The sequence below is a fragment of the Sorghum bicolor genome, chromosome 10, assembly GCF_000003195.3.
Source record: "Sorghum bicolor cultivar BTx623 chromosome 10, Sorghum_bicolor_NCBIv3, whole genome shotgun sequence".
NCBI lineage: Eukaryota > Viridiplantae > Streptophyta > Magnoliopsida > Poales > Poaceae > Sorghum > Sorghum bicolor.
In genome coordinates, this window is record NC_012879.2 from 58,090,265 (window position 1) to 58,106,523 (window position 16,259).

Below are 16,259 nucleotides of genomic sequence, written 5' to 3' on the forward strand. Positions count from 1 at the left end.
CTTTTATAAGTGAAAATTTCGGAGTGTTTTACATTCTTCCAACGCCTGATTTTTTTTCTCCATACCTTCTTCGTCCTCCTCCCGACACGTAGATTTTTTTTCTAAATTTTCACCGGAGGGTTACTCCCACCTGAATATATTAAAAAAGGACTCAAAAAGGCAGATTTACAGAGGTTTGAGGAGGAAAAACAACAACAACAGCACCGAACGCCCTAGCGCTAGGGCGAAAAGTGACAGAGCCACAGATAAACAAGGAAACAATAGCAGGACGCGGAGACTACTAATCAGGACATGAGCTCTTCGACGATGCCTCCAGGGGGGTGAATGACGCCGTAACGTAATCATCGTCATGCAAGCCAGAGCTTGGCAAGGATTTCTCCCGAGCCATGTATCGATGAGAAGTAGTTGCAAGGCTCTTCAGTGACGCCTTGAGGAAGGAGAATCTCGTCCCTGGCTCAAAAAGTTTGAGCTGAACTTTCGCCTAGAGCCGTTGCAAAGCCTCCAAAGACTCACCCGCGACTGAGGTGGTAGCCGGCCGCCGCCACACCATGCGGAGCCTTTCGGACTCGCCCGCGATGGTGGTAGGAGCGCACCGACAAACGTCGACCGCCTCCGCTCAACGCGGAGCCATTCTGGACTCGCCCGCGACGAGGGGAGGCGCGCAAAAGCGTTCTCACCTGATCTCTTTAAGCACTTTAAATTTGGTAGAGTATGTTTCCATCGTAAGTCACCAAGAATTTTAAAATTTTGAATTTCATAAGTGGAGAACTTAAGACTGGTACTGGGGTTTGAAGTTTTGGCAGTATTTTGTGACGATTCAAGTTGAATTTGCTCAATTCGTTTGGAATCAAAATGAGTGATTGCATGAATGTTTCTTTATTGGACATCCTTTTGCAAAAGCCCTCCATCCTAAGATATGAAGGATATAAGTTTGTCCTATTTTAAACTATGTAAAGTTTGATCAAATTTATAGCGAAAAGTATTAATATCTACCATATCAAAAATGTAAATTATGAAAAAGAAATAATTTGTAATGTGTCAGTAATACCAATTCAATGTCATAACTATTATTCTTGTTTCTTATTTTGGTCAAACTTAACATAATTTGACCTAGGAGTTAGGACACAGACTTGAATCCCTTGTATTTCAGGAGAGATGGAGTATAAGTTTGTGTAAAAAAAAAAGGGCCAACATATGTGGTTCTATCAATCGGTCCATTTGGCTTCAAAGTATCACTGTACTAATAATTCTGATAACCTTGCCTGCAGTGAGCTCCAATGTTGAACGGGATGTAAGAAAAATCCAGCCCGAAAGCGACCCAGCTAGCGGTTTTGGATGAAAGAAAAAAGAAAAACAAAAATAAGAGTCGGTCATCAAGAAAGCAAATCCACTGCAGTACCGTGGAGAAGGAAACAAAAAAATCTGTTAGAATGGTTCGCTTGGAGTTGCCATATATAGGTTGGGAGCAAGGGACACGGGAGTAGACAACATGCCTTTGGGCCGTGTCATATCAGTACTAAGGGCATGTACAACCCATAGACGGAGATCCGTCTCTAAGTGTCTCGAATTTATCATACAGACATGTATAAAGACATGTTATACAACCCACAGACGAGAGTCTGTCTCTAAGATATTTAATACTTTGCATGTAGCTAGGATGAACTATAAATAATTTTTGTGTACCATTGTGTGGCTGTTTGATAGAAAATATAGCAAGAATAAATAAGAGCAATATGATTACAATATTTTTTTTTGAAACCATGGCTATTACGAATGGAATGGAACGACAACTTCTAACCTTTGAATTAACAAGAAAAGAAGGTCATTTAACTGGTAACCTTGAAGGCAAAGCTATACTCGGCACAACATCCCCCATCTGTATATCATATTATATATAATAACATCTTTGTCTAATTTTCTTTCTTTTCGTAGCGTAGGCAAATGCTACAGATTTGACTTCAGTAGAAAATTTCACTAGCAGCATCCTCGTAGCTCCGGGTCAGCCAAAAACAGCTAGCATTTCACATTATGAAAACAGCATACAATTAAAGTGCCATCAGTTTAGTGCAACCTCATTGTAATATTACCTCCTTCAAAAAACACATCTAGTCAATGGAGTCTACACAAGCTTTATCATAGATTACTAAGGTTTCCTTCATCAGACTACTGAATTAAGAACGTATTCTTGCCGTAGAGGTCCTAGTGCTCGCACCAGAGGCCAAGCTCACCATGATGTCAGTGTCCACCGGCATTGGCGTGGTTGTGTCCAGCCTTGGGATCATCGGGCTTCGCATATCTGGCAGCGGTGGCGGCGCGGCAGTGGTGCGACTACGGTGCTGTGGATCTCGCGGTGACGGCTTGGGCACCATCGGTGGCGCTCTAGATCGTCGGGCTTGGCATCTCCGGCAGCGTCGGCGGCGGGACGACAGTGCTGGATCTTGTGACGACAGCTCAGTCACCATCGCCCAAAGTAATTCTGCGAGCACCAAAACTAGAACACGCGAGTGCCTACACGGGATCTGAGCGCAGGGTCGACTCGTGGAAACGAACCTGTACAACGCTGCTGCCCTCGTCCGTTCCACCTAGGAGCACGAGCCCTTGTCGTCGTCTCGCGAGGCGACGGGGCGAGCGTCTCTGAGCCAAACCGAGGATTTTTTTTGCATAATTCGCGTCTTGGAGACGGGCGTTGTACGTGCCCTAAGGATCCCTTCCTACTATCTCTCTCTAATCAATTTCTATATACATATACATTTCCGCCAAATTAAGTGGAAACTAATGCCGAAAGTGTGGCATTGGAATGTAAGCTATCAGTTTCCACTTGAAATAATATGCAACCACACTCTCCGGTGCGCTTGTCGTTGAGCCTTGTGAAGCGGTGAGCACTCTGGATGATCAAGACCGGCCTGCGGAGGCTTGTGTTCGTCGGCGTGCGAGCAGAAGCAGCTAGCTCCTACCTCTATGGCCCCAACATCATCCCCATGAGATGCAGCACAAGAACACTCTCGACAACGAAGCAAAATCTTGCTGGCAGACGTATACATATCCATCGATCTTGCAGACCGGCTTCGTGCACGAAATCAACTACTGTAGCTAGTAACTTGTGTGCAGGGATGTGTTTAGTTTTGGATGTAATTAACAGGCTGTTGTTGTCTTGAGCGATATGTATATCTACTACCACTAGCTGAACTATGTGTTCATGATGTGTTCGAGATCGTACCCTTGTTTTACAACTAGTAACTAGTAATAATACTGCAATGTAGCTTGGATTCCCATTCCCCCACCCATCAAGTAATGTGAGTTTACCTCTGGTGCCTGGTCGCACAGTAAAAAAAAAGAAAAGCTTATTCCTTGAACTTGGATTCCCCGGCGGCCGCACCGCACCCATCAAGTAATGTGAGATTACTTGGTGCAGCTTTCTCAGCTTTTGGCCCTATGCAGCGTAAGTACGTGTTAAAGGAAATCAGAATGGAAAAAGAAAAAGGATCAACCCTTTAAACCAACAACCGGTACTGCAGCACCAGTTTTGTCTGTGCGTGGCGATTCGTTTGCTTTTGCAGCAGCAGCTCCTTCCTGACCAAAAGATAACCGTACTGCACTCACACACCCCCCACGGCGTGGCCATGTCCCCGCATGCAAACAAAACGAGCGTCGTTTCGTGACTTGTGACTGCTACATCCATTTAATTTCCTTGTCAACATTGCTGTTGTTATCTTGGGGACTTGAGATTTTGAATCATCAGCTGGTGGTGAGAGAGATCAAGATGAGAGGGTCGGAGGAGATTTGGAGCAATATTGTTGCCTGGACCGTGCCAGGCAGCGCAGAGACCGGACGCGCAACGATGGAACTTAACGCTACGAAATCGTGTACACACAGATCATCATATCAAACATGCACAGTGTCCATCCGGCCGGTTCCGCTGCTTTCCAAATTCCAATGCAAGTACGAAAGGTGGGTGTCTGTTCTGTTTGTTCATAAAGTATGGACCGCGTGGTGGAAAATGTTAACCGAACAGGGACTTTTCTGGTAGGGGAACGTCCAGATTTTTCTTGTCGAATGTAGGCCATGGTAATTAATTGGTAAGCCCATTGCAGGCTGTAATGGCAGGAATTAACTCAAAATTTGAAGAAAAAGCTGCCTTTGCCGCTAGCCCTTGCTAATGGCTCGTCGGAAGTCGGAACCCGCTTCAACCTGCCCCAACCTGCATTAAAAATAAACTCATTCCCTTTCCCCCTACCCAACCCGTCTAATTTAGACCCTCCATCTCAAATTGTAAGTTATTCCAAGAATCTTAGAGAGTTAAAGCATTTTCACGTTTGACCAACATTATAGAGAAAAAAACTAAGATTTGTAACATAAAGTGAGTATACTATGAAAATATAATTAAGAAAGAATCTAATTATACTTAGTTAGTACCATAATTATTATTATTTTATAATATAAATTTGGTCAAACTTAGAAAAGTTTGACTCTCCAAGATTATTAAAATGACTTACAATTTGGGATGGAGGGAGTATAAATTTGCGAGGTCGGTTTGCTCAAATTCATTATAGCGGTCGTTCGTTAATTCTTTTTTTATTGAACGATCCCGCACATGCCTGACATAGTCTTTAAGTGTCTGACGTCACTTTTTTTTTAAAAAACAAACTATTTATTTCAAAATATTATAACTTATCAACGATGTATCCATTTTTAAAATACTATAACATCACTAGAAAAATTCTTCCAAACATATATAAGCATGGTCTAGTTTTGATATGTCTCGTCACGTAGAACACATTGGTATAAATAAAATTAAGAAAAACAGATACACCATTCAAAAACTATAATATTTTAAAATAAAATTTTTACGTGAACCCTAATACAATTGAAATTGAGTGGACACATGCAGCAGTTCGTTTAGCCGGGAAAAGAGAACGAGTACAATTTGGGTTGCATGCGGAGATATGATTATTCTTTCAAAAAAACGAAAGGAGTGGTATTATTTGCTCGTTTCTCGATAGATGAGGATGAAATCTAAAAGAGAATGTGGGAGCGCTACTAAATTATGATGGTAAGTTATTCGTCAAATTAACGCTGTTTAATTTAGTTATATAAGTTAGGCTGATGAACCCAAAAGAGAATGTGGGAATACATATTTGTCGAAGTTATGCTATTTAATTCAGTTATCTAAGTTACATGCATATGGTTCGTAAAAAGAAACATTGTAGCGTGTGCGATTGAACTAGAAGTGAAAAGAGAATGAAATGCCCAAAAGAATGGAATGCCTGCGTCGTCAAAAAGAGAAAGTCAAGTGAAGTAAAATAAAATAAATGTTTTCCTATTTAGATAATATTATTTAGATAATATTTGTTGGAATGTTTAGGTGTTTTTTTTTTTAAAAAAAAACGGTCGCTAATTAGTGAGGTCCAGGCGAGGGAGCCGTTGCTGCTAGTGCTAGTGCTAGCTGCCCACCACCGGGCCGGGCTCAGGTCATATATCTTTTACCTTTTTCTTTTTGGCTGGGAGAGTAGCCCACCCTGTTGCTCTCTGGTTGGGGTAATTTTGAACGATCCATCAGGCCACCAACAGAGGGATTTTTGTTTCCTTTTTTTTTTTTGAAAACGTAATCTTGCTTCAAACAGCGATTTTAGTCAAAGACGAAATAGACACAAACTTGTGTACAGACCAGTACAGGTACAGAAAGATGAAATCTGCAGAGTGCAGACTGCCATCTGGTTCCAATCCCTACGCAGTACAGTACGAGTACTTGTTTCAATTCAAAGGTTAAAAAGAGAGAGAGAGAGGAAAAAAAAGAAGCCCTATGAGTAGTACGTACAGAATTAAGGGTGTCTTTCTAATAAAGTAGGGATTATTTTGGAAAAACTTAACAGAGCAAGGACTTGTCTGGTAGAAAGTCATCCGGGGCTATATAACTATCTCCAGTTCCCTACCCGTTCCTTCTTCCTACACACTGCACACAGGCTCTCCCAGACTCACGAAACCCCAATCCAACCATGGCGTCCTTGGCTCGCGCCGCCGCCGCTGCCCTTCCGTCCCTTCGAGCTCGCCACCTCGGCTCCGGGTCCGGGCGGCTCTCTCTGGCCGCGGTGCGGCCGTGCTCGCCGTCCGGAGGGACGGGACGGGCCGCGGCGGGGTCCTCGCCACCGCTGAGTTCAAGGTCAGTTCCTCTTATGGCGCTCGCTCGGGGTTGGACTTGTCTCGGGTTCGCCTTGGTTCTTGGTCTTGTATAACCGCTGTTCTCGATCACTTAGGGGCTGCTGGTTCTCTCTTCAAATCTCGATCTGCGTGGGTTGGCTTGGCTGTGCTTCTTTTCGCTTCCCTCCAGACTTGCTCCGTGGATTCATACGGTGATTTCTTTCGTTCATGGCATATCCGTGTGCCCTCGCTCCAAACCCAACCCCGTCCATGGAGTGGGAAGTGGGAACTGGTGGGAAGGGAAGTCTCCGTGTGAGTTTTTTGTTTGCTTTTTCTCTCAGCCTCTCCAAGCCTCGTCCATGCATGGAGGTGGCCGGAAAAACAAACAAACATGATGATCTCTCTTTTCGTTGATAGCCTTTTTTATTATTTTTTTCACGGTGTTTTTTCCTTCTCTGCAAATTAATTTGCGTGTGATGCTCGAACGCACTGTCGGATCGTACCCGGCCAGATGAGCAGTATGTATATTGCTGCCAAGATGAAACGGACAAGCATGCAGTCGTCGATCGTCTGGGCCTTCTTTTTGCTTCTTCTTTTCTGTTTCACTACTCCTCCGGCCGCTTGTTCTCTCTGTTTTTGGTTACTTTGTTTAGTTCTTGTTCAAAAACTTCATAAAAGAAATTAGAGCCACAGTGTGCGGTCAGGGTCGGGACAAGCTAAGGCTTGCGGCTGGGTGATTATTATATTGCAGTTCGATCAGTTTGTGGTTTGATTTAATTTTGTGGTGATTTATTTCTTGGGTTTCTTTCAGCCTGCGTTGTTTTTTCATCTCGAAATGTTTTTTCCTCGGCTCGAGTCTAGCAAAGAACAAGCTAAGTGTCCAGAGGTTTTTTGCGTATCCAGATCATTCTTTTAATTTTCGTGTTGCTTAAATGTGTATGCCGCCCTATATATGCATGTATGTCAGGGTACTAGCTATATATGGCGAGAGGGCTAGCTAGCTCGCACACGATGCGCGCAGGGACGCTGTGCTTTTTCTTTTTTTTTCGTTCTTTTGATGATTTCCAAATCCGGCCCGTTTTCTGCACCTTGGTGATCTCGATTTTTCTCAGTTTGGTGTTGGTCGCTCGTCCCTTATTGTTCATCCAGATCTGTGCCCCGGCCCGCTTCAATTCCTTCGTGGCGTGCTGGGCACCGCGGCCGGCAGATTGGGATCGAATCGGCATGTCTCGGTGTTTCTGGGAGTTTTTGTAGTTCTCCTTATTATCTACTTCAGTACGTACTTCCTGCTGTATGGTGCGTTTATATGTGCGTTCACACTTTCTTCGTTTTTCCTATTCGGATCGGCACTCCGATCCAGGATATCAATTTTATCTCTCCATCCCCGCCCCAGTACGTTCTTGTTTTACTGTGTAGTCTCTCAGTTTCTTTTCTCTGACATTATTGTTTTCTTTTTCTTATGTTTGAAGGTCCCGTTTCCGCGTTCGGCGTCGGCTGTTAAAGCCACAAATGCTGAGTCTCATGATCGCCCCGCAGAGGGAGCTGACGACCACTCTGAGTCTGATGAGGAGGTGCTATATACTACTCCCTCTGTTCCAAATTATAAGTCATTCCAAGAATCTTGGAGAGTCAAATCATTTTCAAGTTTGACCAAAAATATATAGAGAAATATAAAGATTTATGTCATAAAATAGGTACACTATGAAAATATAACTAACAAAGAATCTAATGATACTTAGTTGGTACAAAAAATGTTATTATTTTGCTATATAAATTTGGTCAAACTTGAAAAATTTTGACTCTCCAAGATTCTTGGAATGACTTATAATTTGGGACGGAGGGAGTACCTTCAATTTAGTTTGATTTGATTTAAAATTTTGTTGTGTGTTTACATACTTTGTTTTTCAGTTTGAGCTCGTCCGTGAGCTGAAGGCTGCTCTGGACCGCAAGATCAATGAGACAAGTGGTGTCAAGATACTTCTGCTTGATGAGGATGATGTTCCGCATTCTATCATCTATCAGAACTTGCTCGAAAGCTACGTTAAGGAGTCTTTTGCTGTCTGGGCTAAGGTGACAAGCCGCTTTAGGCCCCCAACTGAGAGCAAGTTGTATGAGGTAAATTTAATTGGGCAAATATTCTTTCATCCTGCTACAATTCTTACTGCTGCCTATTATACTACCTGTAATAATCTTCTAATACGTACAGGGCCTGAGGCTGTGTGGGGAAACATTCATCAGTGCTGTGGTGAGCTGCCACGACTGTCGGGCGACTTGGAAGAACATGTCTGAAGTGGTGGAGGCGCTGGACCTTCTGCGCCGGCTCGTGTCGTCCACTCTGAAGGCGCCGCTTCCACTAGACTGGTCGCTCCGCTGGGCCTGGGACGCACCAAAGGGCGACGACGATGCTGAGAGGGGACTCGTCTACCTTGTGCACCGTATTTCTGTTCTGATGGTGAGGGACATCAACTCCATGTTGAAGCTGGACGATGCCAACTAGCAGGTTGGCAAAATCTACTTCTCTACTACTGGTTTTAGCTTAAACTATATATCTTAGCTCGATCAACGATCAATTTCTTAGCTCTGGCGAGTCTCTGCATTATTATTATTATTATTATTTTTTCTGTTTCTTATATAGCTCGGTGAGTATACTTTCTGACTCATTCTACTTTGTTTCCATGGAACAGATCTGCTCTCCTCCTAGCCAGAACAAGACAGTGATCTGATCAGCGCCCAGGATCAAAGTTGCTTCAAGCAGGGCCTTATCTATATCTACTAGTAGTAGCTGTTAGTGTTGTTTGGTTTGTTGCTTTGTCTTACATGCATGTTAGTGTTGTGATGACAGTATTGGTAACTTGAGTTGAGTCAGACCCGGCCTCATGTGCACATTATTATCTCAGTTTACCTACCTTCTGTTGTGTCGTACCGTACAATTCTCTAAGTTAATTAGTGAGATGTTATCATCATATCGTTGAGTTTTTCTTCAGTTTCCTCCATCTGTCGATCAATTTGGCAGGCCATACGTACGTACGTTGTTACCGGCGGGGTGCAGTGCGAGCCCTCATCCTTCTTGAATTTGGCCTGACAATTAATTATTGCATCGGATCCGTCATGGCCGGGCTCGATCGAGATCACAATCCACTGCTGCCACCAACAGCTGCCCATTATTTGTTAAAAACAGTAAAATGGGTTTCACACCATTGTGAGATGCAAAACTCTAACAAAGTCGGCTAGTCGATAGACAGTACGTGCTCGACGACTGACACTTTGCATCTGACAACTTCCCCTACACTGTCATCAAACACTATGACTAAATAGGACTAAAAAGTGTATTATAGCCAACTAGTTAAGTGTTGCTAAATGGGACTAAAGCCTACCTTTTAATCATGTTGTCTTATATTTTAGTCGCTTTGGAGCTAAACACCTTGATAAAAAGGGACTAAAAGACCTCTAGTTTAAGTGACTAAACTTTAGGAGGCATGAACCAAATACACACTTAGTTGTCACGAGCACACAACAACAAAAGATGATGGATGGCACGTGGGGTGGGGCCAGCAGCCGGCTAGGACCAGCGGCAAGACTAGCGACGATTAATGGCAAGCACCAATATAGTGGCACCTCTTGTTTTGGCATAACAACTTTTTAAATCCTTCGAATTGAAAAAAAAGGACCTTTAAATTGTTCATGATGCAGTCATGTCGATCGACCAAGTAGCACAAAGTGTGACTTTTAACTAGGGTGAACACAAATTAAGGACTCACATAAGTACTGTGTAACACTTGCAAACTGTTTGGCCCGGCAGCGACCATGCGTAATCCCTATAAAAATAAACCCCACTATACTCTCTAGCCAATGGCGAAGCTAGAACAAATTCGAGAAGGGTGCGGCTGCCTTATAGATACATAGATTTGAATCATAATCATGGTGGAATTTTAACCCTATTCATTGATATTTAAAATTCTAGTGGGTGCATCCGCATCCACCATCTTATAGGTGGCTTCGCCACGGTCTCTAGCACCTCCTTGAGCCACATCAACATCTAGTTCTCCTATTTGTTGCCGCATGTAAGTGCCCACTTATAGTGGATATAGGGCCTGTTTAGATCCCAAATCTTTATATCCCAAACCTTTTGGTTGTAAACTTTACATTCCAAATAGGTGTTTAGATGCTTCCCAAATTTTTTGGTCTGCAACACACAAGACACGGGTCTCTAAGCAAGTTTACACAGTTTTGGGGCTCTAAGGTCCCAAATTCTAAATCTTTACACCCCAAGTTTTACAGCCTCTGTTTAGATCCATTCTTCCAAAAAGTGCTTATTTTTTTCCAAAAGTTTTGGCTGTTTGGCTACATCTAAACAAGGCCATAGTGACCATGCACGCATACTGCTAGTATTATTCTCTCACGTGACTTCATCTCTTGCTCTTTGAAAACTGACTACTAATAATCAAGCTATATATAGATGATTCGTAGACTACAGTAAGGAATATTGATACTCCTCCTTCATACATGCGGCAATGCGCAGAGAATTCTCCTAGTATTCCGCTAAATCAATGTGCAAAGCAACCTTATATAGTACCCAATCCATCTTTTTCCGGCTCAAGTTGTCTTGACGGCTTCAGCAAAGAAAAGACAACTCCTCAATACTCTTGCCCATTTTATTATTCCTGCAACAATATACATCACAACGGCATTCATCATTGCAAGTTGCAACAAAGTCAAAGCTAGGCATAGCAAAGAGATAAGTTGCTAATGAGAAGAGAAATAAATCGGACATCATATTTCTTATTAACCTTGGGTGTTAAGTACTTCAGTGCAACCTTGCGAGCTTCAATAAGCAGAAAAATATATACAGCTGCACGTTCAAAGCCATACTGGAGCATCGTAGTCACCTTCTGTTGAAGCTAATAGAAGTGATGATGCACAAGGGTTAGTAATTAATAATATCATTGAGACAACAAATTCGGTTAAAGATGATGGCAAGTAAATCTATGGACAAAGATGCACCTTTTGTTCCGTAATCCTTGCAACTTCATCTTCCAAATTATTCATCTTTTTATAAAACACTCGGGAATATGTATCCATAGCATGGGTGATTTTGTTTTTCAAATGACCATCTTTGAGCTTAGTCACGGTATCTTGAACTAAGATATGACAAATTGCCCCCAAGCCTCTAAGAGCACCAAGAAACGAGAGAGTCGTGGTTTCTGTCCCGATCTTCTTGTGGTAAGCATCACCGGCAACATTATAAAGTATAGCTGCATATGTCCTAACCATCTATATTATAGAGATAAGAAGATCATTAAGTTCATTCACAAGTGTTATCTAAAGTGGCATGAACCTGGCAGTGAAGGTTACCTGATCTATTGTATGTCGAGAAAATTCTATTGTACCAGGGCCATCATGTGCAATATCCTAGGTAGTTTTAAAACAATCGATGGATGTGGCAAGTTAAGAAAATAAAAATAATTATTGCATACTGTGCCCTATAAATATTATAAAGGAGCAAAAAAATATAGTTGGACACTTAGGCCCGCTTACCATGACCTTGGAAGCCAAATCCAAACCTTCCTTTGCTCTTAAGCAAACTGCTTCTGCCACTACCCTTTCATCAAAACTCTACAGCAGATAAACAAAGAGGAAAAGATAATGAGATATCTAGTATTTGGAGACTCGCTCGACCTTGCTCTACAAACATGTCTTAAATCCAATACGTAAAGAATGCTAATGACATCATCAGATCCAAAAAAAAAACTTAGCGCGATTCGTTTTCAACATTATTGAACAATTAAAGTTTTATATACTAGTAGTGTAGTAGTAGTAGTAGAAACAAAGGAGTTTGTCGAACTTGTTCCAACGTGATTGAGAATTTGAGATACAAACATAATTATAGGGTGTGTTTGGTTGTATGGACTAAAGTTTAATAGGTGTCACATTATATGTTATATGAGATAGTCCGATACTAATAGAAAAGCAAATTAAATTATAGACTCCGCTAGTACTCCGCGAGAGAAATTTATTATGCCTAATTAATTCATCATTAGCATATATTACTGTAGCAATTAATGTCTAATCAATGAATTAATTAGATTTAAAAAATCATCTCATAAATTAGTCTCTAACTATATTTTTTTAGTTTTACAAATAGTTTAGTATTTAATACTCTTTATGCATGTATCAAACATCCAATTTAATAAGAACTAAAGTTTTAGCGGTAGTAATAAAGGACCTCACCCGACCGTCAGCTGAACGACCCAAGTTCATCCAGTAGTCAGAAATTTGTTCCTTCTCTTTAAGGAACATATCAGGAGGCTCCCGCTGTGATATACGTACAAAACAGTGACATGCATGCATCAGAGTTAATAATAACAAAGTCCAATACTCCAAACAACGAGTATTTTTTTATTCTGAATATTCTGATGATTGGTACCACAAAAAAAACTAACAATACGAAATTACTAGTGGTTGATAACCATCGCCGCAAAAAAAAAAAAAAAGCCTAACAATACCAAAACAGTGACATGCATGCACATCAGACCTAACAATACACATAACCATCGCCAGAAACACTTACCACGCCTATAGCAGCTAAAAGTGCCTTTTTCTTGTTGAGCAACTCCTCCACCAAGGGGTGGTTCTGCAGGTCCGGCACTCCAAACAAACGGAAAATTAAGATAAGTTCTAGCACTCCAAGAGAGAGATGATGATCCATATCTGTTCTGTACGTACAGCTCAGCTCTTGTTAATTACCTTTTCGGGATCGTGGTTCTCTGCAGGCTCCGGATCTGGCTCATTCAGACCATCGTCGTCGACACGCTTCTCGCAGTGGGAGCGAAACGAGTCGCGCCGCGTGCGGGCCTGCAACTTAACCGGCGCCGGCGAGGGGCCTCGCCGGCCCAGCGGATTCATGGCCACGTGGAACGGCCGCGAGATACGGGACGCGGCGGCGGCCACGGCCGCGGGGGGACGCGCGCGCAGCGGGAGCGCGGCCATGCCTTGTTACGTGTGAATTTTCGAGATCAGAGATCGACAAGGCCGGGGAGAACAAACACACCGAGTTTACTTTGAAAAACTTTGGTCTCTCTATATATATATATATAATTCAACCTTGGCGCAGTCTAATCAAAATTCCAACTCTCAGTAGGTAACACAAGTTTTAACTTGATAAGAACTCGATCTCTCTATATATATCAACAAAAAACTTATATTATCAAAAAGATGCTCATGGACCCTCCTCAATACTGCCCTTCTCTGTCTTCCTCTCCGGGGTTGCAAAGTCATTCTCAAATAAATATAATTGCAGCCAAGGTCTCTGCATCTAATACGTTTGATTGAGCACCAAATCTAGCTTCCCCAAAGTCTGAGCAATGCCATTTGCATGGGCTGGTTTCTCCGCGGATAGCTTCCCCACCACGTGGATTTCTTTATCCTTGAGGTCTTGTCTAGATGTTGTCGGATTCACTTAAATCCATATGTATTGATGTGAGTTAGGATATAATTTAATTTAAGTTCCACTCCTCAACACATGTGGATTGATGTGAATCCAATAACATCCCAACAAAGCCTAAGGTTTGTTCCAGCCCATTATGTTCGCTAAACGACCGGCTGCGTGCTCTAATCCTACTGTGTCTTGCCGGATCGAGGGACTGTGTCCAAATCCGAGCACCCATGCATCATAATCAATCAATCAAAAGCAAGTATTATTCATTCATCCATCAACCAAAACAAGTGTGGATCATCCTACTTTCCCACACTTGTAATAATGTAAGCGCAAATTAGAATGCACCAAGCTGCTGCGAACAAGACATGCATATCTTCTGCTTTGTTCAGCGACCTACGGCTTTCTAACATCCTATATGTTTCTGGCTAGTCACGATGCAGACTCTATCATAAAGTCTAAAGTTATTTATTACCTCGAATAATATGGATTTAAAGTCTAAATAAGACTTCGAGTTTTATTTTTTTTTCTACCTCCTTTTTCTACCTCGAACAAGGACACTCACGGCACTCACAATGCAAGACTCTATCATAGGGTCCAAGACAATTAATTACATATTATTTATGGTACTTTGCTGATGTGGCAGCATATTTATTGAAAAAAGATGTAGAAAAAATAAGACTTCAACTCTTATTTAGACTCTAAGTCTACATTGTTCGAGGTGATAAATAACTTTAGACTCTATGATAGAGTCTATATTGTGAGTGCCCTCACAATTTATCACAGAGTCCAAGACAATGAATTGCATAGTCCCTCCATATACAAAAACAAGGTCGTTTAGAACAGGATTTAGCATATCAAAGAGTGATTAGTTAGGGTAAAGTTTTTCCTGTTTGCACCTTCACGTGCATTCTTTTCGAGAAAGTTTCACAGACTAACTAGCTAGCGCCTCGAGGTGGGAGGCTAGCGAGTAGGGTTCAACTCCCCTTGACCCTAAATATTTTTGGCCAAATATTACATGGAGAGTTTTTGCATGGCACTGTTTCGTCGTGGAGCCTGAGCGCGTATATTTTCGTCGTTGGCACCTTTTTTCGGCTCTAGGAAGTTCTGGTGCTTTTTTTCGGCTGGCGGTGCAGACATTTGGGCTACCAAAGGTGTAGTATTTGTGCGCTTGCATACTGCTCTCTTGTAACCACCTTTGCTTCATGAAACCGAAGCTACTCTTGCTGCACCAAATAATTAGAGTGATGCTAGTTAGCTTAATTAGTAGAGAAATCCTTGTAAAAGTAAATGAGAACTCAAGCTTGTTATCTTTCTGCTGGTTTGGTGTCGTCCTCCTTCGCGGCAGCTGCGGCGTCATCCTCCTTCGCGGCTGCTGCGGCTTTGACGTCGGCCTTCGCGGCTGCTAGCTCGCCGAGCATCTTGATCACGTGTTCAGGTAACACGATAGAATTTCCACGGATCACGAGATTGTTTAGATCGGGAATAAAAAGCTCGTAGTCGAACTCGTTTTGGTCGTATAGCCAGGCGCGGATTTAATACTCTCTGTGGATGAGACCGCAGCGAGAACATAGCCAAAACAGCGAGTGCGCACGATCCCATGATTCGCGGTTCTCATGAACGCGATGACAGCAAGGGCATAGAAAAGCTCCCGGCGGCTAGATTTCCGGCACCATCTCAGAGTCCGTCGCGACGGAGTCTGGCACCATCTCCGAGTCTAGCGCGATGGAGTCCGGCACCTCTTGCGATGCGATGGAGTCTGGCACGGACTCGAGCAGTGAGTCTGGGGCGATCTCCATGGTCGGCGAGCGGCGTGGCGAGCCTGAGCGTGAGCGGCGCGGCGAGCGGGGCGAGCGAGATGAAGCCTTGCGCGCTACAGACCGGCGAGTGTGAGCGGCGGCGCGGCAAGCACGCCGGCAAGCACGCGAGGTGGGAGCCTGGCGAGTTAGCGGCGAGCACTACCGATCGAGAGTGTGTATGGTGGCCACTACTAGCGAGAGGGAGTATGGCGGCCAGCATCAGCTCCACACGCCTTTAAGACGTCCAACCTCCTACGCACACAGAGAGGGCGGCCATCGCACGCGCGGCGAGAATCGAGGTAATCGTCCACGCACGGCGGGGAGTAAATGTGCGCCGCGATCGATGAGGTAGGGGCAAAGAAGTCCAGGGGAGGGGCTCCAGCGCTACAACGACGTTTTTTTCCACAATCCCGTTTCGAGCCAGGACGACGTTCTTTTTTATATAGAGCGAGTATTATTTATGATATTTTGCTGATGTGGCAGCATGTTTATTGAAAAAAGAGGTAGAAAAAATAAGGCTTCAAATCTTATTAAATTCTAGGTCCATATTTTTTGAGGTGATAAATAACTTTAGACTCTATAATAAAGTCTGCATTATTAGTGCCTAACTTCACAAGAAGCTAAATCAGAAACCGCGTCACAAACAAGCATCACTGTAGTTAATTATCTCTCGGCATGCAAAAGCTGAATCAAAATCAGTACCTGCCATGCATGGAGGCCACCTAAACCCTAAAACCCGAAACAAACTATCGAGCATTTCAGAGTAGTATAAAAATTGACGAGCCACTGCTCGCTGACAGACACACCAGCAATTGCAATTCAGAGACACTCTTCGTCGCCTTCTCCTTCCGCTTTCCACAATCTCACGAGCTTGGTTGTGGCTGTGGGTCGCA

At 43.1% G+C, this 16,259-nt stretch overlaps 1 protein-coding gene across 1 annotated transcript; it reads left to right on the plus strand.

The window, feature by feature from the left end:
• Window positions 5,994–9,045, plus strand: LOC110431195. Its single transcript, XM_021449924.1, has 6 exons — window positions 5,994–6,157; window positions 7,285–7,357; window positions 7,605–7,706; window positions 8,044–8,250; window positions 8,342–8,635; window positions 8,820–9,045. Exons 1-5 carry the CDS (start codon window positions 5,994–5,996, stop codon window positions 8,630–8,632), a joined length of 837 nt encoding a protein of 278 aa, XP_021305599.1. The 3' UTR covers window positions 8,633–8,635; window positions 8,820–9,045.

Coding starts and splice junctions, on each gene's coding strand:
- LOC110431195 (XM_021449924.1), top strand. CDS start 5,994: ATGGCGTCCTTGGCTCGCGCCGCCGCCGCTGCCCTTCCGTCCCTTCGA. Junction 7,358..7,604: donor GGCAGATTGGGATCGAATCG/GCATGTCTCGGT, acceptor TTATGTTTGAAG/GTCCCGTTTCCGCGTTCGGC. Junction 8,251..8,341: donor CTGAGAGCAAGTTGTATGAG/GTAAATTTAATT, acceptor TAATACGTACAG/GGCCTGAGGCTGTGTGGGGA.